Below are 23,857 nucleotides of genomic sequence, written 5' to 3'. Positions count from 1 at the left end.
GGCCTGCCAACTCTCCTGACCTGAACCCCATAGAGAATCTGTGGGATATTGTGAAGAGAAAGTTGAGAGACGCAAGATCCAACACTCTGGATGAGCTTAAGGTCGCTATCGAAGCATCCTGGGCCTCCATAACACCTCAGCAGTGCCACAGGCTGATTGCCTCCATGCCGCGCCACATTGAAGCAGTTATTTCTGCAAAAGGATTCCTGACCAAGTATTGAGTGCATAACTGAACATAATTATTTGAAGGTTGACTTTTTTGTATTACAAACACTTCTTTTATTGGTCGGATGAAATATGCTAATTTTTTGAGATAGAAATTTTGAGTTTTCATGAGCTGTATGCCAAAATCATCAGTATTAAAACAATAAAATACCTGAAATATTTCAGTTGGTGTGCAATGAATCTGAAATATATGAAAGTTTAATTTTTATCATTACATTATGGAAAATAATGAACTTTATCACAATATGCTAATTTTTTGAGACAGACCTATATTACAAACTACAATCCACATTACATACAGTGGTTGATCCGTGGAATTAGTAGTTTGTTTGTTTCAACAGTGCAAACAAGGATTCAAAGCTCCAGCATGCCAGCGGGTAAATCGTCATATACTGAACAGTTTGTCACTCTTTAACTAATAGATTTCCGATTATAATCAATTTTACGAGTTAATACTATTATCTATATCATGCGTCATATTTATATTTTATTTAGACCATATTAATTATATACACAATTTTAAAAAAAAGGTAATAAAGGCTATTATAAATATAGATTACTTGTATCATGGTACAATGGGGCTAAAGCACACCCTAAGAAAAATGTGCTAATTTTTCAAAAAAGTTCATACTTGTGCAAAGAAAACTCTCTAGGAATGTTTGCAGTATTTTCTGTTTATTTTGATGGATAAAATAATTAATTATTGTTCAGTAAATCTTAATGTTAATATATAAATATTTTTAAAATACAGAAACAAATTTTAAAGTAAATATGAAAACATTAAATTAATGAGATCCCATAATAATTTTGTGAAGTATTATCGTTGTAACTATACAAAATATATTTGTATTATGATATGATTATCATATTTTTATTATAAATATATTACCTCTAAGATGGACTCCCAACTTATTTACCAGTTTAAGATATTTACCAGTTGAATCTTAACCATGTCATGTCAACAAATGGAAGTCAGTCAGCTGTTTATCTTGTTAAATATACCTTTTACACCAAATACCATACTTTTACTTATTCTGTTATTTAAAAAACTGTTGCGTATGATTTACATAATTCATAAACGAGACCTTTGTCTCAATAATTTTAGTTATTCTCACTTGCTACTTAAATCTCCAATAAAAAATTAAAATAGAAAAGAGATCAAATTAGCCGAGAATCAACTTTTTGGAAGAATAATTAGAACCGCATACATTTAATTAGCACTAAACCCTAACAATTGTATTTACAGTATGATTGTAAAATGTTTGTTATTCATTCTCTACATTTAGAGCCTGGACCAATTTTAAAGTTGTACTGAAGACTTTTCTGTTCAGAAAGGCTTTTATGTGTTGATTGTTTGTATTAATCTATATTTGTACTTTTTATTCTTTTTTGTTATTTTTCCCTTTTTCCATTGTTGCACTTGTATTGAGATTCCAAATTATATTGACTGTTCCATTGAGATTCTTCGGAATGAAAAGTGGGTTATAAATAAAATCTATTATTTATTTTTTATTACTTTGACACGTACCACCTAACTAAGCATTGTTGCAGACCATGTGGACACTTTAATGAAAACGGTATTCCCTGGTGGCCGTGGCCTCCTTCAGCAGGATAATACACCCTGCCACAAAAAAAATGGTTCAGGAATGTTTAATAAACTAACTTTTCTTCATGGAATTAAAAAAGCCTTCTTTGTTCTCTTTGTACAGAACATTTTACTTTTGATGATTCTTAAGTAAACGCGTCTACTGTTGCTATAGTATCGGAAAAAACTTAAATGCACCTCTGATTAATAGATAAACCCCACACTTATTTCAGTGTTGGTAATGTTGTAGTTACTTTAGCAGTTTCCTTAGTATATTCAGTTAAACGTCATTAAGTTAAATTTCATGTATCCTCATTATTACCGGTATTACACACTTTACTTTAACCCCTTGCCTGACTTATATTCTGCTCTATAACTCCGCCCTGAACCTCCTGCTGCCCTGTATCTCACTCTTTTATTGGCTGTCGGTCATCGCAGTTCACACAGCAGGAGTTTCAATCGCCGACAGCTCCAGATATTTAGCATGCCAAATATCTCACCGGCGTCGGCGATTCTCTTTGATTGCGTCTTTGATTATTCACACTGCGTGATTGTCACTTGTGTGCACGAGCACCGATTTGCCTGTGATCTCGGGCATTTGTCGCCGATTTCACAAAACCTGTCGGCGACTCAAAATCGGGGCAAAAATCGGGCAGTGTGAACTAGGCTTAAGACATACCCATAGTTAAAAGACAGCTGCTCACAAGTTATTCTAAATATACACATAACAAATATATATTTAGAAAGCCAACGTTTGAGAGTATACTCATAATTACTCAGACAGTTATTAACACTTTTGGCGGTTTTTTTCTAAAACGTTTGATTTTGACATCTTAATTTCAAAAGGCTATATCTTAAAAATGATAAAAGATAGAAACCTTCTGTAGATTAGAGTAATATTAAGGATGACCCATAGTTTATGTAGGGATTACATTTTCCAATCTAATTTGCATATTATGAAGTCATATGGTGGTGGCATTCTTGGATTATAGAATTTTCATGAAAAGCCACATGTTTAAATGATAAAATGCAGCACTTCTTTGCCCCCAGCATTTCCCTGACCTTCAATATGCTATCTTACACAATACTGAATGTCCAGGTAAATAGTAAACAAACGGTGTAAATCATTACTAATAAATGGTAGAAACAAACCAAATGCATGTAGCAGTTGGACTTTTGCTGTAGAGATTTTCCATTTACTAAATACAGTAGGCACTCTGATTATATTATGCACATATATATTATGCATAATAGCCCTTGCCCCTTGTCACACTGCGTCTACTCCTGCTACGAGCAGTGTGTCCAGATCTGCCTCGCACGCGTGCGCCGAGTGTGCACAGCCACGACCACGGTCATCATCATTTTGACTCCCCACCCTGCCTCCACGTTGCCTCTGAACTGTCCTATGAATACTTAGACCTCATCTAACATACTCCGTGGCATTAGATAAAGTCTCCGCCGCAATCGAGGAGAGGTGCACGGTCAGAAGACGCGTGCTTCATTGCGAGCAGGGTAAAAATCTCCCACGGCCGCCACTTTTCCCAACACTAACACACCTGCTAACTTCGCGATGTACACTCTGACCCCAGGAAACATTGTTCCCACCACTGACATTGGGCAAAGGACTATCTACATTGGACGAAGGATTAAATGTTTGTGCTTAGTGTAACGTGAGGGTTAGTTTCAATTTCAGAATCACCGTCATCTGATATCTCCCTTCAGAATCATGGTCCGCGAATAGAAGACCCAACACTTCATTGCAGGTAAGCTTTATTGATGCCATTAGAAAATAATAATAGTAATAATAATTGTGGTGTGACAGGCAGCGGGGCGAGGGTCCGCGAGAGCGGGCTGGTGATTAATGTTGACGAGTGCCAGCTGCGTGGCACACTGGTCTCGTCTCGCAGCCATGTGACGGGAGCATAAAAGGAGGAGCAAGGGCTGCGGAAGACGAGAGAGGACCAGGCCTGGAGTTTATGTTTAGTTTTGTTTTACGTGTGTTTGTGTTAGTGTGCAGTCGTCCGTGAGGGGCTGCCCACATTTTATTTTGTGTGTTTGCGGGCAGTCATCCGTGAGGGGCTGCCCGCGGTTTTACTTTCGTTTTGTTTATTTATTTTGAATTAAGTCTTTGAACGTTCGCCGGTTCCTGCCTCCTTCCTTCCCATCTACGAACCGTATTACAATAATCTAATGCAAATACTCGCTGAAATTGACAATGCTCTGATATAACTGCTCACTCGCACACCTGCTCCGATTTTGTAGCAGGTGTGCGAGTGAGCCGTTATATCAGAGCGTTGTCAATGTCAGCAAGTATTTGCATTAGATTATTATTACTATTATTATTTTCTAATGGCATCAATTTGCACTGATTCAATGCGCTCTTGCTCGAAGATTTTGTATAGAATCATGATGTTTTTTGAGTAGGGATGAAGTATGACATGTCTGCCATCTAGTGGAGGGGAGTTTTAATTAAATTTGACACCCTATTTGACAAAATCGTCCTTTTTATTCAGTGCCGCATCTTGTCAAGTAAACTCGACCGTGGCGCCTAGAGGGAGAAGGGACTTCTGAACTTCTTTCCTCGAAAAGACTGCACTTTTGAGACTTAAGCTTCAGACCATGTTTTTGGAGCCGGCCGAACACTACTTCCAACCGCTCAAGGTGCTCTTCAAAAGTCCTAGAGAAGATGATTATATCATTGAGGTAGATAAGGAGGCTCTCAAAGTTCAGATCACCAAAGCAGCAGGTCATCAATCTTGGGAATGTTGAAGGGGCATTCTGCAGCCTATCCCATCTTGTTAGCCTCATATAACCCCATGGGGGTGCTGAAAGCAGTTTTGTGCTTGTCGTTTTCAGCCACCTCAACTTGCCAGCAACCAGATGTAAGATTAAGAGTTGAGAAGAACTTTGGGCCCCACTTTATATTAGGTGGCCTTAAGTACTATGTACTTACATCAAAAAATAAGTACAATGTACTTATTGTGTTTAAATTGTATTGCAAAACACTTTTGCTGATATTGAGGTGGGATACGGGTAGAGTTAGGGACAGGTGTGGTGGTATGGGTCAGTTTAAGGGTAGGGTTAGGGGTAAGGGAAGTTCCAACTGTGTAATTACAAATGTAACTACAGAAATTAATTACAGACGTAATTACATGCAGGTATTTTTTTAAATGTAAGTACAATGTATGTACACAATAAGTGCATTGTATCAAATGATTAATTACAATGTTAGTACATTGTAGTTAAGGCCACCTAATATAAAGTGGGTCCGAACTTTGTCTCTCCCAGCGCCTCCAATGCATCCTCTATTCCTGGTAGCGGAAAAGCGTCCCTGGTGCTGCTGGAATTCAGTTTCATGTAGTCAAAGCAGATACTCAAAGAGCCATCTTTTTTTTTTAGTTACAACAACGATGGGGATACAAAGGGACTTTTGCTTGGGCGAAGAGGTTTTGGGTCTACCAGAGGTATTTCATGTTGCAGTAGTGGTATGTCCATAGTCCATGGAGTGTTTTGAAAAGACAACAGCATTTCTCCTTAACAAACCCTGGACAAATACCAACTGCTTATCACCTTCCACTGCTGCAGCACGAAGATCAACTCCACAAGTCATACCATCAACATACTCAACACTGGTAGTCTGCTGTTGACATTGACAAGATGCTGTCACTGAATTCCCACACTGGCTCTGATACGTTAATTGGTTCTTGCGTGACATTTGGACTTTTCTTCCTCTTCAACAACATTCTGAAACAGGAAAGCATCTGCAGGTAGTGTCCTTGGATTGATAACGCATCTTTCTCCGACAAATGGGAACACAACATTATTCCACATGCAGCCTGGCAACCATAAGGCCTTCTGATAACTTTTGGAGGACTGGCTCTCCACCAGAACTATGTACGGTTATCTTTGGCCCACCCATAACTCTTCCAAAAACATCCTGCTTCTTACCAGCTGGGATATTTATTTTGTGGCCAGCATACTGTACTTAAACCATTTTAGACCTCATTTAAAAGAATAAAGAACACAACCATATGCATAAAATATGACAAGTATTTTATTTAATAAATACAGTATCATTTATATCACTAATCACTATTTTGTGGAGTCTAAGTAAAGGTAAATAGTAAAGTGACTGCAGGATTTTTTGTGTCTTAATGTTTAAAGGTTCACAGTACAGCAGTGACCATTTAACAGCAGGAAGTGCATAGTCCATTCCATGACTGAATGACTTTTTTATATTTAATACAGTAAATCTCTTTTCTTTAAAGCAGTCTATTGAATAAAGTGCTATTTCAAGTACTGAACTGCAGAGCTGGTGCATCCATATCCACATCACTATGATCTTTCGTTCTGCGGCCACCGCTGGCAGTTTTGTTGTGTCTTTATTTTGTTACTGAGAGGAAAATGTGCTGTACATTCTGTCGAAATGATTCTCAGCAACGCTGATGGCGTCGGGATGTTAAGCGAGCACTCAGATTCAAAGCTGTGCGCACCTCAGCAATCCAGGTGTACGCAATATCTGCCCTTGATAAATGCCGCGGCTGAAAACGATCGTCATTAGAATAACACGCCCCTATATATTCAAGTCTCCGCCTCCCTCACGCCCTCATTTTACGCCATGGACACATGGAAGACGGCAAAAGAAGCGAAACTTCTCCTTGGAGATCAGGCGCGTCTCAATCATATTACTAGTCCACTAGTCAGGGCACTGATTAGGACATAAGTCAATGGGCTGACTTGCTGATCAGTACCCTGACTACTGAACTAGTGAGATGATTGAGACGCATGCGCCCATCGAGCCGATCACCAGGGAAGTTGAAAAAACGAAATCGTTTTATTTGGGAGTTTAAAGAGTGGAATTAAAGGCACCCACTTAAACAAAATATGGACCTAAATTACGAGTATTGTTAATAGTGTGGGGGTTGAGAAGCGCACTCCATCAGTTTAAATAATAATGCATTGATAATTTCTCATCCTAACATCTAGGCCTATTTCAATCAATCAATCAACTTTATTTATATAGCGCTTTTAAAATCACGATTGTGTCAAAGCAGCTTCACAGTGTCAAACAGGATAATATTGCGACAAAATTAGATTTGGCTGTACAGTCGTACTGGAGAAAACAGTGATGTTATCAGCTTATTTTAATTTATCATATAGCAACAATGTTGGCAGATCAGTATTTAAGTGATCTGCCAACATTGTTGCTATATGATAAATTAAAATAAGCTGATAACATCACTGTTTTCTCCAGTACGACTGTACAGCCAAATCTAATTTTGTCGCAATATTATCCTGTTTGACACTATGAAGCTGCTTTGACACAATCGTGATTGTAAAAGCGCTATATAAATAAAGTTGATTGATTGATTGAAATAGGCCTAGATGTTTGGATGAGAAATTATCAATGCATTATTTTACAGAACATGTTTTGAAACAATTAGCATTTAATTTCGGATCACGGCACATGCAGGCTATTGGGGTGTACGATAGTGATGATGTGATGTGGAGTGGGCATACCATTCATTCACATTAATAATTGCATGACAATTTGTAAGATTCTAAGACACTTATTGTTATTTAGAAGAAGAATTTCGTTATTATTTATTAGGGCCCAAGCCCTGAAAGGGCGCAGAGCCCTATTGTTCTTCTAAGGACAATTTAGCTTTTTCGACGATTCGGGCACTTTCGGGGCCCTTATCATGCTCGAACTCTTAAAACTTTGCACACACATCGGAATCTGCGGCCATCAGGGCCGGACCAAAGCTGGTACCTGGGCGTGGCAGGGGGGCTCGACAGCGCCCCCTAAAGTGGGGTCTGAAAACATGGTCTATAAATCAAACACACTTGCACGTACATGTACAAAACTCGGTACACATATAGATCTCATTGGGCCAAACAACTTTCGTGCTCTAAGTTATGCGTCAGCCCAACAGGAAGTGAGCTATTATGGGTTGTTCGGAAAACGCATGCTCTGGAATTTAACATACTCCTCCTAGACGATTCACCCGATCAGCACCAAACTCTGTCAGCCTGAAGTCAAGACACTAAGGATGCTAAATTGCGAGCAACTTTTTGATATCTCAAACGGTTAGGCTGTGTCGAGGAGACAAATTTATGGCGAGAAAAGGGAAACAAGAAGTGTGTTATAACTTCTGCATTCATTAATTAATTTTGATTAAACTTCAGCTGTGTGTTCGTTGTAAGAGGCCGATCACAGGGATATGACTTTTGTGAGTCAAAGTTATAGCGCCACCAACTGGCAGCAGGAAGTGTGTCACTTTCAAAATGCTTTGAAATCATCATCTTTTTACCCGATTTACTTCAAACTTCATCAGTATAATGTCAAAATAAAGCAGATATAAAGCTGGTAAGCACTTCCTGATATTTTATATACTGTTGCCACGGCAACACATCAAAATATAACATTCTTTTTCGCTGCTTTTGAGACTCTTAAAATGCTTCAAATTATATGAAACTCAACACACACATCAGACATGCTGTCCAGTAGATATGGGCAAAGACTTAAAAACGGGCATGGTGGAGGAGCTCAGTAGCGCCATCTTTTGACAAAAGTAATGCAATCTTTTGTCAAAAGTGGGGGGGTTAGTTTTATCTTCAGTCACCAAACTCTGTATATATATTGTTCTCTTTGATCCGAACAACTTTCTAATTTACAGTCATTAGCTTCGAAGAACAGGAACTCAGATATTTAGGGCTTAAGGTGTAAGGACCTTATTGTAATTGCTCAAACCATCATTTTTCTTTTCCCAAATGAATTACATTTTTGAGGGCCTAAACACGCATGAAAACTCATGAAACTTTGCACACGCATCAGAAGTGGTGAAAACATACATCTGATATGGGTTTCAGAATTAGGTGTGGCAAAATAGTTCGATAGCGCCACCTACAAAATTTTAATTAAGCGTCATTCGTGCTACGTTTCATGTATGAGTATGAAAATTCAGTAGACGCATTCAACAGCCCAATACCTACAAAAAAGACCCTAGGCGCCAAATCTGAAAAACCAACAGGAACTGAGATATTTTGAATTTTCTTTGGTAAATTGGTGCAGTTTTTGCCATTGCCAGACGTTGTACTTTAACAAACTCCTCCTAGAGATTGAATCATATCAACATCGTATTAGCACAGTCTAATCTAAAGGCCTTTGTGGTGTTAAATTGGGAAGATCTTGAGTTTTCCCTGAAGAGTGTGTCTGTGGCGGCCTCACAAATGTTGATGTTTCGCCATGACACAGGAATTTGTTGTACCTCAAGCATACAATGTCCGATCTGCCTCAAACTTCACATGTTTGACAAGAGTCCTGGCCTGAAGACATCTACATTCCAATATTCAGTCAAAGTTAAAGCGCCACCAACTGGCAGCAGGATGTGTGTCACTTTTTGAATTTTTTTTTAATCACTGTCTTACTTTCACCCGATTTACTTCAAACTTCATCAGTATAATTTGAAAACATAACATATATAGACATACGAATGGATTCCTGATTCCTGATATTTTATATACTGTTGCTATGGCAAAGTGTCAGTTTAATTATCTTTTTGAGTGTTTTTGAGACTTAGCATGCTTGAAATTGTGTGTGTGTGTGTGTGTGTGTGTGTGTGTGTGTGTGTGTGTGTGTGTGTGTGTGTGTGTGTGTGTGTTTTATACATGGGCTTTACAGAAGGTCATTTGCTGTTTTTGAAACGACACATGTCTTAAAATTAATTATTTACTGATAAAAATCAAATCGATTTAAAAAGTAAATTTCACATGATTTTCTAGTTTATAAGTTGTCTGGGTATCACCATACCAAGCTCAATTTAAGATTGATCAATGAGCATTATTTTAATGACTCTGTATGCAATTGGATAGTCAACTAAACAGACTACTAAACTCGCCAATAGCGTGCCAGGTGAATAAGTTAGTCTGTGATTTGTTCCTGCAAAAGTGTAACAGAAGTAGTAGAAATTAATGTACGGGTTTTCAGACTGTGTTGCAGGGCGAAGTCAAATCGCTGGCAGATCAGGCTGGGTTTACCCAGTCAGTCTAAAGCTGGGCATACACTGTGCGATTTCTATGGGTTTTCAGCAAGGTTACCTACTCACACTGTACGAGTAGATCGCATGCGATGTAAAGCCAAAGCTCACGATTGATGTGCTCTCACTGTGCGGTCCGACCGTCGAGCGTGTCTTGACTGCTCACACTGTACGGGTGAAAAATGCGCAATAAAACCCCCGTGGCGACGATACCATGGTGTATTATAGAGAGGTAAATGCATCAGCTATTGATATCAAGAGTATTTAGAATTTATGTATAAAATTATTATTATTATTAGAGTAGGCCTACTTTTATTATTAAATTGATATTACATTAATTTACCCCCTCCCCCCAACAATAATGCATAATCGACAAACTGCATAATAAAATAACAGAAAGATTACTTCTCACTATTTAAAAACATTTAGCCCGATTAAACAAGGAATTATAGGTCTAATTATATGATTATAATGTCAGAACACTGCAATAATAATGCCCGTCTCAATGAAAAGTAAGAGCAGATTTATCTAAAAACAACTTGTTTAACACAAAATGGGCCTACTTCTCTTCTATTTTTTTCTTACAATATGGACCAAAATAGAAATATTAAGAAAATAAATAAGAAAGAAAATAAGGCAATAGGCTACGTTATCAGTATGTTGAATTACATGTATCTCTCGTTGTCTGAGAATATGCGCCGAAAGCTTGTCAGATTTTACTTTCACTTTCTGTAGTGAATAATTGTCTGGGTTTGAGACTGCGTTTAAACTGCGCATTGCGGGATATCCGCTGACTCGCGTTCATGAAGAAAAAGAACACAGTAAAAAGTAAAAGTAAAACAAGTAAATTAATGATCAACTAGCATAAAGAATAAGATGCACTGGATATATAGGCTACAACACAAACTGGAGTCACAACAGTTTACTTAATTTCTGCTGTTTGACAGCTGCCTACATAATTAAAGATCTCCCTCTTTTCGTTTTCTTCCTTAATGCTTCTAAAAAATTAAATGGTTGAACTTCTGCTTTCGCGCAGGCGCAGTGAGGGGAAATAGGGCAATCAGTTTGTGGCTTTGCTTCAACAGTGCGATAACCTCATGAGGGGCGAGCAGAATTTCTGACACGCCAGAAATTCATCCGACCATCCGATTCCCGATCGTGAGAGGTTTGTCGCCTCTCGTTTCCCCCTGTACACTGCACGAACACCTCGCGACAAACGACGCACGATAAACCTGAAAATCGGCCCGACCCAAAAAAGAGTCGCACGAGTCAGAATTCGGCTCGAAATCAGACGAAAATCGCACAGTGTATGCCCGGCTTAAGTAAATTTTATAATAAAGTTTATAATTAACTTCCATAAAATTTAGACGCGCATCTTACTCTTACCTGACACTAATATTAAAATCATTGCTGCAGTTTCTGTGATTTGGCTCCAATTGGTAATTTGTAATTAAAATGTTTTATTGGATGCTACAAATATTGAAAAGAAAGCATGCTTAATTGCATAAGATTGTAAATAGCTAAGGTAGGTCAAAAACACATGAAGAGAAGTGTTAGGATAATACAATATCACCATTCGGACGGTATTTTGCGCTCATTTGAAATTGATGTGACATCACCTGACATGAAATTGATTAATTCAATTTAATTGATCTCATAGATGATTGTTGTGACTGTTGTGGTTCGTAGTCATAGCAGCACCAACTGCTACAGTTAATGTGGTGAATCCAACTGCATTTGTAGGGCACTAACAATATAGTTTTATATAATTAGTTTAATAATTGTGTTAATAAAATAAAAAGACCTGCAAAACCTTTGAGCTGCAAAAGATAACTTTGCACATATTTGAAAATTACCTATTATATCATATTACATTAGAATTCTATATTCTATATTTAAATTACATCATGGGTGTGGCTTGTGGTCATAGCGGAACCAGCTGCTGCGGTAAATGAGGCATATTTGAGCAATTTTAAAATACTCTCCTGTTTAAATGCATATTGCCTGTCTTGCACAATTTGCCTGAAGCCATCAGGGTGGTGGTGCCACCGGCTTGGGCCCGTCATCGCTGCTCGCAGCTTTAATTTTATTATTATTATTTAAAAGAAGAATGTCATTTTTATTATTTTGTCAGTCTGAATTATTTTCAGTCCCAGTCCGTGCGCAGCTGCCGGGCCTAACCCTGAAACGTCAGGTAAAGCACACAGGCTCGCAACTGGAGGAATACATGCCTACAAATCAAATGCTTGGTATCACACAAATTAAACATTGAAGTCCATGTTGCACAAAAATAAACACTGAAGTTTATAATTAGGCCTACTATGTTGTTGTTGTTTTTTTACAGTGGGACATAATATAGCATTATCTTTGTCAGTGCGTTTTGTGGTGTTAGGAATTGTTTTTCTGCGCATTTTCGTACTAACTCAAAATGTGCATACACAACCTCCTGAGCTGGCGTAGGATTTGAGCGTGCCGTACGCCAACGTCCATATTGATAAATCTCAAAGTCACCGTGGGTTTGGGTGTACGCAAGGTGTACGCTGGAAATTTGGTGTATGCACTTTTGATAAATGAGGGCCACTGTGCTTACCGAGTATTAGATTTTAACTTTGCCTATTTTGCAAACAAAATGACTCTTGTCAATTTCCTTAGTGGCTGCTTTATAGTTGAAGCCAAAATTAGTCCACACTTCAGCTCTGTACTGCGCGAGTGGAATAATTCTATCGCCTTATGAGCTGGGTTTGCTAATGCAAACACTAGCGCTGCACGCACCTTCACTTTGCGCTTCTATGGCTCCGCGTCAGTTACGTTCTGAGATCTAACACTGCCATCTAGCGGTTGGGTTGTATACAGACTGTGCTTTAAACCGAACCCAAAGCCACGACTCTTGGATGTAAATAAATAAATATATAAATATCAATACAGTGTTTTTGAGAATCAATACCGCGAACGCGGTATATCACACAATTCACGTGTATCGATATTTTCTTACACCCCTAGTGCATGGTGGTTGGAAGTTCATAGACGGGGTTATATAAGGCTTGGGCATGAGCTAAGGGCTGATGTTGCACAGAAGTGCTGGGGAATGTGCCCAACTGGTGCCAGCTTGCTGCCGAGGGAAGCACATTCACTGTGTATACCACTAGCTGTGCCATCTTTGCCCTGACAGACTTGTTGGGGGTTATCGCCTGGCTGGGATACAATTACAACACTCATTGATAGGCATGCTTATTTTATACTGTTGGATTTTGTCGTGCTCTGCTGATAACCATGGGGTGGCCTGGAATGGCTGCATTAGTGTGGTACTCTGGGATGAGTAGGTGGTCGATAAGGGGTGGTTTTACAGAGCCCCCTTGTCCGTGTAACATACATGCATGTAGAGCTGTGCCCACTGATTCATGAAGCTGAACGTATCGTGCTACCGAGCAATAAACATACCGAAGAAAGTAAGATATTGCTCCTGTGCCTGGTTCCGGAAGAACACAGTCCCTGCATAAGCTTCCTTTAGATTCTAATATTAGGAATAAGTGGTTGAACTTTATTTTTAATGAAGTTCCAGCTCATGTGTGTAAGACATTGCACATTTTTTGCTTCATTTCAACGTGGAATTGTTTGTAGACTATACAGGTTAAGACTGGATTTGCAGACATACAGTTCTTCTGCCCTCAGCTTGCGTTTTCTGAACTTTGCTTTGGCAGCGAGTTAAACAAAGTCCCAGTAAAGGTCATAGACGGAAGTAAGGGTCAAACTTTCTTTACTGAAGACCAATTTGTGAAACTGCAACACAAATGAACAATGATATTGAGAAAACACTATCTCGTACAATGTTACAGTCCCTTATCCCAATGTAAGATTCACTGAAATGTAAGATGCATATAAATTGCCTTTACAAAACGTAGAACATACAATGTTAAAGTAAATACACAGTCTAGCATCACAATTACGTTCCTCAAGTTACATTTATCACATGTAAATAGATCTCCAACATTTGCCTAACTTATCAAATTACACATAGTCATGTATTTTTGCATAGCTTAATCTTTTAAACTTACAGATTGTGCCTTGTTCAAGAGCGAAACGAAAAGGATGGACGTGGATGCACCTCTATACACTGCACCATGAGCTCCGAAATCCAAAATGGCTGATGCATTACTAAAAGCGACAGAATTCTTAAAGTGACCACTAGGTGTCAGCATTGACAAAGTAAACAATATAACTGGGGCCAGGATACAGTATTAAGATTAAAACACAATGCTGTGCCTTCTATATTGGATCCAACAGGAATGGTGCAAGATACTTAGGTTAGTAAAACATGTTTTTTTTTGGTGATTTGTATTGCGTTGTTATAGATCATTTTGATTGTGTACGTGTCTAACTGAACATACCTTGGCACGCTGTCAAAGGCCGGAGAATCATTTATTTGTTGTTTCATTGCGATTCAGAATCAGGCTCGGACATGTATAGGCCAGGGCTCGTGAAGCCCGATGTCCCGGGGCTATGAGTTTTCCAGACGGGCTACTAAAATGGAAGCCCGTTGGCAGGCCAGTGAATCTTAAATAGCGAAATAACATTCCTTTTTTATATACATGTTTACTTTATTGACTTGATATTTGTCGGGTGGGCACATGTATGATGCACGGTTCACGCTTATCCACCGATTGGGTGGGCCAAGTAATTAAAATATATATATATATATATATTCCAGTCAATTACGGGTGGAATCCTAGCCATGGGCATTTATTTCCATGTCTACAGCCCATCAAAACCGAGCATTCAGGAGAGCCTCAAAACCAGTGTAGAAAATAGCCTTTTACTTATTCAGGATGATGTTTTTGAATGTAAAAGCTATGCAAATGTTAAAAGTTATAAATAAACCTCAGACAACAGTATAAAAAAATAATACAAAGCCAGTTCATGACACTTTTAATGAACGAGCCTTTGAAAGGGCTCTTTTAGCTTTTTCATCTAATGTATGCACCAAGATTGACCCCAACTGCTTGATCAAGTGATACATTAAAGTCAAGTGTATACTGGGAGGTTAAATAATGTTTGTTTTTGTTTGTTTTTCTGTCTTTATAGTACATAAATCTTTAAAGTCAATCCATGAATCCATGGCTTTGGAGCGCGAGCGTGTCAGACAGGCTTGGGCCGGACCAGACCTTCGGCAGTCAACTTCAGATCAGTTAGCCACGTTGTGCACGACCCTTTCAGAGGTAAATTGTTGCTCACTCTTGCTTTAAATCAAGCCTCCTTTATTTATATAGTGCTTTATACAATACAGATTGTTTCAAATCAGCTTTATAGTGATAACGGGGAAATTAAGTCAGTTCAGTGTTGATTCAATTCAATTTGTAAAGATCATAATCATTTAATTAGTTAATTTTATCTATAAAGCCATTCTGCAAAACAGTTGTCATTGTCCATCTCAGTTCAGTTCTCGTTTAACAATGTCAGTAGAATCAGATCAACAATATTGTTGAATATTAAGTGTATCCAACTAAGCAAGCCAGAGGCACCCATTTATTTTCCCTAAATTGTTTGTTTTTGACACTTATTTATTTTGTTTTTAGCTTGAGCTGCAGTCACGTTTAACCAGAGTTCACTCTGTGTCACTGTCATCCAATTCCTCAGATGAGTCCTACTGTACTGTGCATCAGGATCAGGTGTGTGCTTCCCCATGCCCCATGTGTTTTAAAGTAAATGTTTTTATTTATTTCAAATAAATGTTTTGTCATTAAGCAGCCCACCTCCTCTCAGGATCAAAAGCTGCATCGTACACCCTCAGTGACAGACTCTACAGCAGAGTATTTTGATGCCAGTGATGTGGTTTGTGAGAATTTGTCTGAAAATGAAATGTCGGACGAATCTGGTTTGAGTGATGTCACCACAAGCAATTCAGAACCAGAGGAAGGCCACAGTACGTCTACAATTACTGAAATCTTAAGCTGCTTTACAGGTTGATGGTTAAGTAATCATTAACCTTCAGCAAAGTAACCCTAAGTGTTTTTTGTGGGTGGTTTCAGTTTTGTGTACATTCGTCCATTTATTGATATGTTACCTTTTTTCAGCAGCTACAAATGAGAAGTACAGAGCCAGTGTTTCCAGCACACAACTTTTGCCTTCGAATGCTCTGAAGGCTACTGGACGGCGCACAGTGCTTCCTGCACACAGCACCGATAACAGCCATATTGGTATCCTTACCTTCCTATACAACAATATCGGGAAGGATTTGTCACGGGTTTCCATGCCAGTGGCTCTCAATGAACCGCTTAGTTTATTACAGCGTGTCAGTGAAGAGCTGGAATATTCTGAACTCCTGGATATTGCCAACCACATAGATGACCCTTTCAAAAGAATGGTAAGGGCCTGGTGCATCATACATTTTATCTTAACAGTGTGTGTACACAGTGTGTGTAAATAGATGCCTTATTAGTAGCAGCTGTTATCATGGACTGCTATACGCAAGAATCCTCAATATTGAAACAATCAAAGCCGTGAGTGAACACTCTAGAGCAAGTTGACTGTTGAGTCTGTAACCAGTTATACACATGTATTGTTGTGTTGACCCAAACATTATAATTGCTAAACTAACATAATGCAAGACGAAGGCATTAGCTACAAACCAACACATTCTCACCTGTAATTAGTTATCGCATTTCTTTTGGGATTTAACTCTTGGTGGTTTTTACAAGCAGAGGCTGTGCAATGTTGTGGCATCTTGGAGAAATTTATTTTTTATGTAAGTGAAGACAGCATCTGAAATGTTGACCATTCCAAGATAGCAGATGCATTGATGTGTCTGGAGCAGTAAAATAGTTATATATGATGTTTACCCAGCCATGATAGGCAGATTTTTAGTTTTAGATTTATTATGTTTTAGCAAAATAAACTGCAGAAGGTTGTCCATACATGCCCAAGCTTTATTCCTCACCTTTCACATTTCCTTGCTTAATGTCGAGCCCTGTATTTCATCATATTCATGTGCTTGTTCTTCCGACAAGTAAATCGTCATTCACTTGTCCAAATTAAATATTTGATGTCTGGAAAAAAGATTTATTTATTTATTTATTTATTTATTTATTTATTTATTTATTTATTTATTTATTTATTTATTTTAGACATAATTTATTCTGCGGCAATATTCTCACCAGTGTTCAATCAGCTTTGAGCAGTGAAATGCTGTTTCATGCATACTGAGCTTTTTACACTGTTAAAGACTTGGATTCCCATCCTAAACAGAGACAAAGTTTCAAAAAAATAAGTTGGATGTTTGATGGAGTATTTCTGTGTCAAAAATACTCTTTTCCTTTTCTGAAAGTTTTTTTTTTTTCTCGAATATGGGTCCACTTGACGTCAAAAGGGCGTAATTTCCTTGTACAGGGCTCTACATAGCTATGCCTGAAAATTACTGCGTGCGACTGTAAAAAAAATATTTAGCGACATAACCGAGTGCGAGTGACCCGATCGATTCTCATGAATAGATGTGTAATACAATAGGAATAAAAACTACAACTCCCAAAGTGCATCACTACGTTTAGACTATGTTTCCTACTGCAATCAACTGCTTTTCATGCCATCAGTCAGCAGAATAAGTGCAAAAAGTGTGGGACGGACTACACTTCAAACAAAGATTGTTTACGAGGTGAAGTGGGTGTGACGCAGCCATGCGCACTAAACAGATGAGGCGCGCTGATGTTTTACAGCCAACTTAAAATCAGCCAAAGATGCGAGGCGCGCTGATGATTTACAGCCAAATCAAAATTAAACTGTAAATACCTCATTTGGATTATCATAAGCTCAGAAATAAAAGTATGCTTGGGGCAAAAATGCCATGAAAAAGAATGTATTAATAATTGCTGGATTTAAATAGCCCTTGAGTTCTTGAGTTTAATCTTTATCACACATGCTGTTTAAAAAATTACTAAATGTATATAATGAAAAAGTATATCATGAAGATTTTTTTTCCAAACCGTGTTTTTTGTCTTATCTGGATTCACATCTTATAGTACACATAAATCCGGATTCACATCTTATAGTACACATAAAATAAGTGTTTATATTCCTGCTGCGGATTAGCACAGTACCTGTGCTACTCGCCATAGACACAAACCGAGAGAAAGTAGATCCGGCTGCAATGTTCTTCTACATGCATTTCTGTTTATGAAGCGCCAGAGCGCCAAAAGTTATGGCTTGCTCTTGCTCCGAATATTGGCATGATTGCATATGTGGTACTGATCTTGTAGAAAAGTCCGATAGACAAGTTGATATCAAGTAACAACGTTTTACCCACAACACTGTCAATTTTAAAGCCACACCAGAACTGGATCACATCTCCAAGCGGTTTGATTCAAATGACTCTGTGTTTTGGAACTATTGACTGAATGTATGGGGTTATTTTGATGCCAAAATAATTGAAAATGGACAGAATAAAAGTCACAAATAGATATTACTACTTGTAAACACAAAACACAATCTACAAATAGAAAGAAAAAAAATCCACAAACAAAGTCTTCCTGATCCGCAAATGTAAAACAAGATCTACAAATAGATACAAAGTCCTCAAACAAACTCTGTGATCCACAAATATAAAGCATGGTCTACAAAAAGAAGAAAAATCCACAAATAAAAATGTCCTGATTCACAAATACAAATCAGTGACTTGTACTTGAATACCAGAATTTGAATGAATGTAAAGTGACTTGTTTGCAGGTTAATGTCATGTTCTGTTTGTAGATTGTCACATTTGTTTTCAGAATTCTGACACTATTGTTTCACTGTTGTGACAAAATAATGCCATAATCATTGAAAATGAAGAGACTATGAGTCAGAAATGCATATTACAATTTGTAAACACAAAACAAGATCTACAAATAAGTTAAAAATCTGCAAACAAACTCCTCATGATCCACAAATGTAAAACAAGATCTACAAATAAGTAAAAAATCTGCAAACAAACTCCTCATGATCCGCAAATGTAAAACAAGATCTACAAATAGATAAATCTACAAACAGACTCTTCATGATATACAAATATAAAATGCAATCTACAAATAGATTTAAAATCTGCAAACCAACTGAAGGTTAGGAGAAGGTATAGCCTATAAAATACGTCCCGCGCAGATCTACTAGGAAACATCACAGTGGAGCAGTGCTATTTAAACTGAGCTGTGTAACTTCTTATATATTAGGTTGGCTATTTTATTTTTATAATGAACTGACTGCAATAATGGAATGTGTGTGCGCGCAAGGCACCCGCACGGTCGAGCAGAGGGAACAAATAAAATATGTAATTTTGGTCATACAGATAAGAGAAGGACATTGGTTAAAATTAAAAGATTATTGTTATTAATAGATTACTATGCAGGAAGTAATGCAGGACCAATGCCTAGCACTACTATAGCTCGACTAATCAAACTCTGCTATGTCCTCTATCAGTATGCAATAAACACTGATCGAATGCGTTATTCTCAAGATTATATTTCGACTTTTTTTCTTGAAATATAACACGTTTTTTTCTTGGAACACGACTTTATTATCAATATTTAATGAGTTTGTTCTCAAGATTTTATTTAGACTTTTTTCTCGAAATTTAACTAGTTTAAACTCGCATTATAATGACTTAAATCTCGAGATGCTTTTTTTTTTTTTAAGCTTGGCCCTAATCCTCTTCCGTACCATTATCATATCCAGAGCTGTGAATTTTTTTTTTTTTTTAAATACACGAAAACACAGCACTGCCCGAAGTTTTTTTTTTTTTTTTTTCAACTTCAAAGGCCCCTTTAAATGATTAAAACTAGAGGCTTATCTTAACTTTGTTACTTTTATCATGTAAACTACCAATATACAGCATGTTATATGCATATGTGTTTGGAAAAGAGGGGAACACGGTCACATTTGCAGCAGATATGCTGCCTAATGTGCCTCTCATAAATCAAAGCACGAGAATGACGGGTCGAGCAGACCACCGTAAAATCTGACAGAATGGAAGTTTTTGGCTGTATTTGCAATAAACTAGCCACGGTTCAGCTGCGCGCAACCAATGCTGCCGGTGTAAAAGCACAACGGGCGCGCGGCTCCCGCTCTCCATACGCAAAGCTTCTGCGCTGCCTGCACGTACAGTGTGAGACCGGCGTTAGCGTCGAGTTTCTTAACTTTTCCGCTGACGAAAGCAGAGCCGGAGACCAACTTCGCCATACTTTCATTGTTTTGAAGGGCGAGCTGAAATTACACGAGGGGTTGTCGCCAAGATTTGTGTCCCCCGGTCTGCATTTTCCTCAGACATACGTTCTTCTCCCACACAAAACAGAGTTTTATTACAAATATGTAAAATTCAGGGAAAATCTGCATTGAAACTAGATTCTGCGTTATGCCAATTCCGCGATTCCGTTTGCGATTCTGTGGGTCGCAGAAAGTATAGGGCCCTAAGTAAAAATGGGATTGGTACTTTATTTACACCTGTTCTGTTTTCTGTTGATGACTCCCCTGTGTATTTGGGTTCATTTTCTAGTATCTTTTATGGCTATGTGGTTGTGACTTCTCTGGTGATCTCCTGCATGTTAGATTAGCCTCTTTAATTTTAGATTGTTAACTAAAGACTTTTTCTGTTTATTTATTGATGTGCGCCCATTACAGCCACTCACACATGAGACAGAGTGGTTGCACATGGGTTTGCACTGGGTGTGTCTCCCTCGCTGCCTACATTTACATAGTACCTACCCTGGGTGCATGTTTCATACTTTTAACATCTTTAAATATTTTTTTTTGAAGGGGGCAAATCAAATTGATTTGGCTATTGGGTGACTCATTCAAGAAGCATTCTTAACTTGCAAATATGTATTTTGTTTTAATGTTTTAACAGTTATGAAGTTCAGTTGGTCTTTCATCATTTACTAACCCTATTGTCATTCCAAAACTCTTTCTTGTGGTGAACAAAAAAATTAAAATAAGACTTTTGATTTGTTACAAACTATTTGATTACCAAACTTCAAAATATCCTCTTGTTTTCTGTTGAAGAAAAAAAGGTTTTTGTCTTTTGTTTTTATTTGATATCCTTGTCAAGTAGACATTTTCACTGTATATGCTGCATTAGTTTGTGCCGGGTTTTTTTAAAATTTGCCCTCTTTCCCTCTTTCAGGTTTATGTGGCTGCTTTCTCTATTTCGGGCTATGCCTGGGCCAGTTGGCGCAATCTGTACAAACCCTTTAACCCTGTTCTAGGGGAAACGTATGAGAATGTGCGCGAGGACCGTGGTTTCCGTTATGTTGCAGAACAGGTACGAGATCTTTATACTGAATGTCATATATATTAGGAATCATTAGTAATAATTGCATGTTTGCAACTTTTTTTTTCCCTCTAGGTCAGTCATCACCCACCTCTGTCTGCCAGCCATGCAGAGTCTGATAATTTCAGCTTTTGGCAAGGTAACATTTCAAATTATTTTTTATTATTCATGTGGAGTGTTTAATTTAGGATTTAAATACAAAATAGTGATCATAGTAAATAGTAAGTAAACATAAGGCAGATCATCAGTGTTGTTTTCTAAAGTTATTGGTGTATTTTGGGTCTTCCAAACATCAGAAACACTTGCCCAGGTAACCCAGCTAAGACTCATCAGCTTACACCCTAGCAGCAATTGTCCAGAAATCTGCGCTCTTGACAGCCACCTCAAGGATCTCTCTAGCATCCTTGCTGTTCTTGACGAATCAATCTGGTTTCACTGTCCACATGACAACACTTGTTACCAGAGTTTTTAAAAAATCTTCACCCTGGCAGGAGTTTTCAAAAAAAGTTTGCTTTCAGTGACCAGATACTGCGTTTGCATGTGGAAGGAATAGCAATTATACAATAGGAATAGAACAATTCAAAACCATAATGACGACGGCCGAGTTGCGTTTGCGTGCTTCTAGTAAACACAGAAACTGGCGAATGGCGGTCTTTCGAATCAGCTTTGACCGCGACTCTGAAAGTCTTGGAGTTAAGCTTTTCTCTGAGAAAAAAACGGCACTGAAGTCATTCTTAAAAAGGGAAGATGTGTTCAGAGTTTTGCTGACCGGATACGGCGAATGTTTAATCTATCAACAAGCTCTGTTTCACCTTCGTTGCTCTGGTTGGTGGTAGCGCTATCCTATCGCAGGGAAAAGACAACCGTTTATCCACCCCCTCGGATTGAGCTGTCAATGGTGAGTTTCCAGACCAAACATCTTGATACTTGACACTCAAGATTCATGTTCTGAACTTGTTTTTGCAGTGAATACACATGAGAGGAAAGGGTTAAATGAAATGCTAAAGCACTAACCATTTAAACATTAGCATAATAAACGCGGTACTCACCTTTCATCTCCTGACGTTCAGATCAGAACGGCCGAATCCACGAAACAACAGCATACATGTCTGTGTATAAGTCCACTCTTCAAAATGCATCCACTTTTAATCCAAAACAACAAAAAATAAGGAAAAAAAACTAAATATCCTCCTTTGTTTGCATGAGCGTTTTGCGTTAGAGTAATCAATCATGTCCATTTTCAATGAAATAGCGATTATAATCATTATTTTGACAAGCTCCCCTGTACTGTGGACTGTTCCGGTCAGGGAGCGCGTTACTGGCTGCTAAAGCTGTCAGTCAAATGCGCCCATGCTTTTAGTTGGATAAGCCAGTCAATGCCTAGACAATGCATAGCCAGCATATATTTGATTGATGGATGTCGTAACGTATCAAAAGACATTCTTTTGTGCAGTGTTTGTAAGATATTCCGTAAGCAGCATTGATGAAAACATCATGCTTACAGTTTCCATAGTATCCAATAGTATCCAGCGTGAGTGTACTATTTTAGCGCACATAACGCACATGCACAGACTCAATGACAGACTGTTTTTATCAACTAAATTAGTTTTTTACACTTGTAAATTCTGTGAATAGTTTTTCAGGGACTGTAAATGCATTATAATTAGCAGTTTATTGCAGATTTATTTGAATAAAAAAACTACTCTTTGCAATTACAAAAATTCTGATATAAATGGCCTTTTTGAAAGGATGCCTTGGCTTGTTTTTTTTTTATATACATAAAAGCTTACAGAAGCTACACTTTTGAGAGAATCATCCACAAATTTGAATCAAAGCATGATCAGACATTCAGCTTTATATTTAGGTTATTCTCAGGCCATTTATATTAAAATCTCCTAATATGTCACTTACATGCATATTTCTCCTTGTTTTACTTTGGTCCTATAATATTTTGAGTTATTATGACTCTTGTGTAACAATATTTCAAGTGTCTAGTTTAAAATAAGACCAGATTTATGAATTTAGACCATAGGGTTTAAGAGCTGCAGATCTTTTTATTTGGGTATGTCGTTTTCAGAAAATTCTACAAAAATAAGGCCGCAGGTTAAGAGTTTGTCTGGGTATTTAATGGATAATATACTGTTTATAATGAACTGATGGTTGCGCTGTTGAGGCTCGCGCAGCCTCTAGAGAAAATGGAAACAAATCATCCCTGCTCACAACAGAGAAACTCAGTAACATACTGCAGTAAAAATAAAAAATGTTAAGTTTCTATATTTTATAACACATAATACAGTTTAAAAAACATCATGACATGACCAAGAGTGCTGTTTTCATTGTGTTTGTTTTTTCATTGTAATTGTGTTTATGAAAATGATACTGAGTCACTTACATTTTAGATGCAATATTGACTGCTTTTGTTCTATCTTAGCAGTGAAAAAATGTGGTCATTACCGATTATCGTCATTATTGCCCATTATTAGAAGACACAAGGGCGCCCTGTAGTTGGTAGCGGGAAGTTCGGATCATTTTACAGACTCGGGTCTTTGAATTTCGATCAGCGAAATGAAAAATAAAATTGAGTCATCATTCCAGCATAACAGGAAGAACGAAAAACTCGGACACGGCCGAACCTGAACACGAGCCTCGAAAGATGAACAAATAATTTCTCTTTCCGGTACTGACAGCATAGCCTAATCTACTTTAGGACTGACAGTAAGAAAGAAA

At 37.9% G+C, this 23,857-nt stretch overlaps 1 protein-coding gene across 5 annotated transcripts in view; it reads left to right on the top strand.

The window, feature by feature from the left end:
* Nucleotides 1–23,857, top strand: part of LOC137048196 (oxysterol-binding protein-related protein 3-like) — a 159,801-nt gene that overhangs the window by 50,450 nt on the left and 85,494 nt on the right. For 2 of the 5 annotated variants that reach the window (XM_067426240.1, XM_067426236.1), the window contains 6 exons: nt 14,929–15,062; nt 15,420–15,512; nt 15,589–15,766; nt 15,918–16,207; nt 20,984–21,121; nt 21,206–21,269. In XM_067426240.1, coding sequence (XP_067282341.1) covers nt 14,929–15,062; nt 15,420–15,512; nt 15,589–15,766; nt 15,918–16,207; nt 20,984–21,121; nt 21,206–21,269 — 897 coding nt within the window. The remainder of the gene's footprint in view (nt 1–14,928; nt 15,063–15,419; nt 15,513–15,588; nt 15,767–15,917; nt 16,208–20,983; nt 21,122–21,205; nt 21,270–23,857) is intronic. The other 3 variants (XM_067426239.1, XM_067426237.1, XM_067426238.1) reach the window with 3 other exon arrangements.

This window comes from Pseudorasbora parva, chromosome 19, assembly GCF_024679245.1.
Source record: "Pseudorasbora parva isolate DD20220531a chromosome 19, ASM2467924v1, whole genome shotgun sequence".
In the NCBI taxonomy this organism is placed as follows: domain Eukaryota; kingdom Metazoa; phylum Chordata; class Actinopteri; order Cypriniformes; family Gobionidae; genus Pseudorasbora; species Pseudorasbora parva.
Note: the sequence above shows the minus strand (reverse complement) of the source record. Positions and strands in the feature narration are given on the sequence as shown.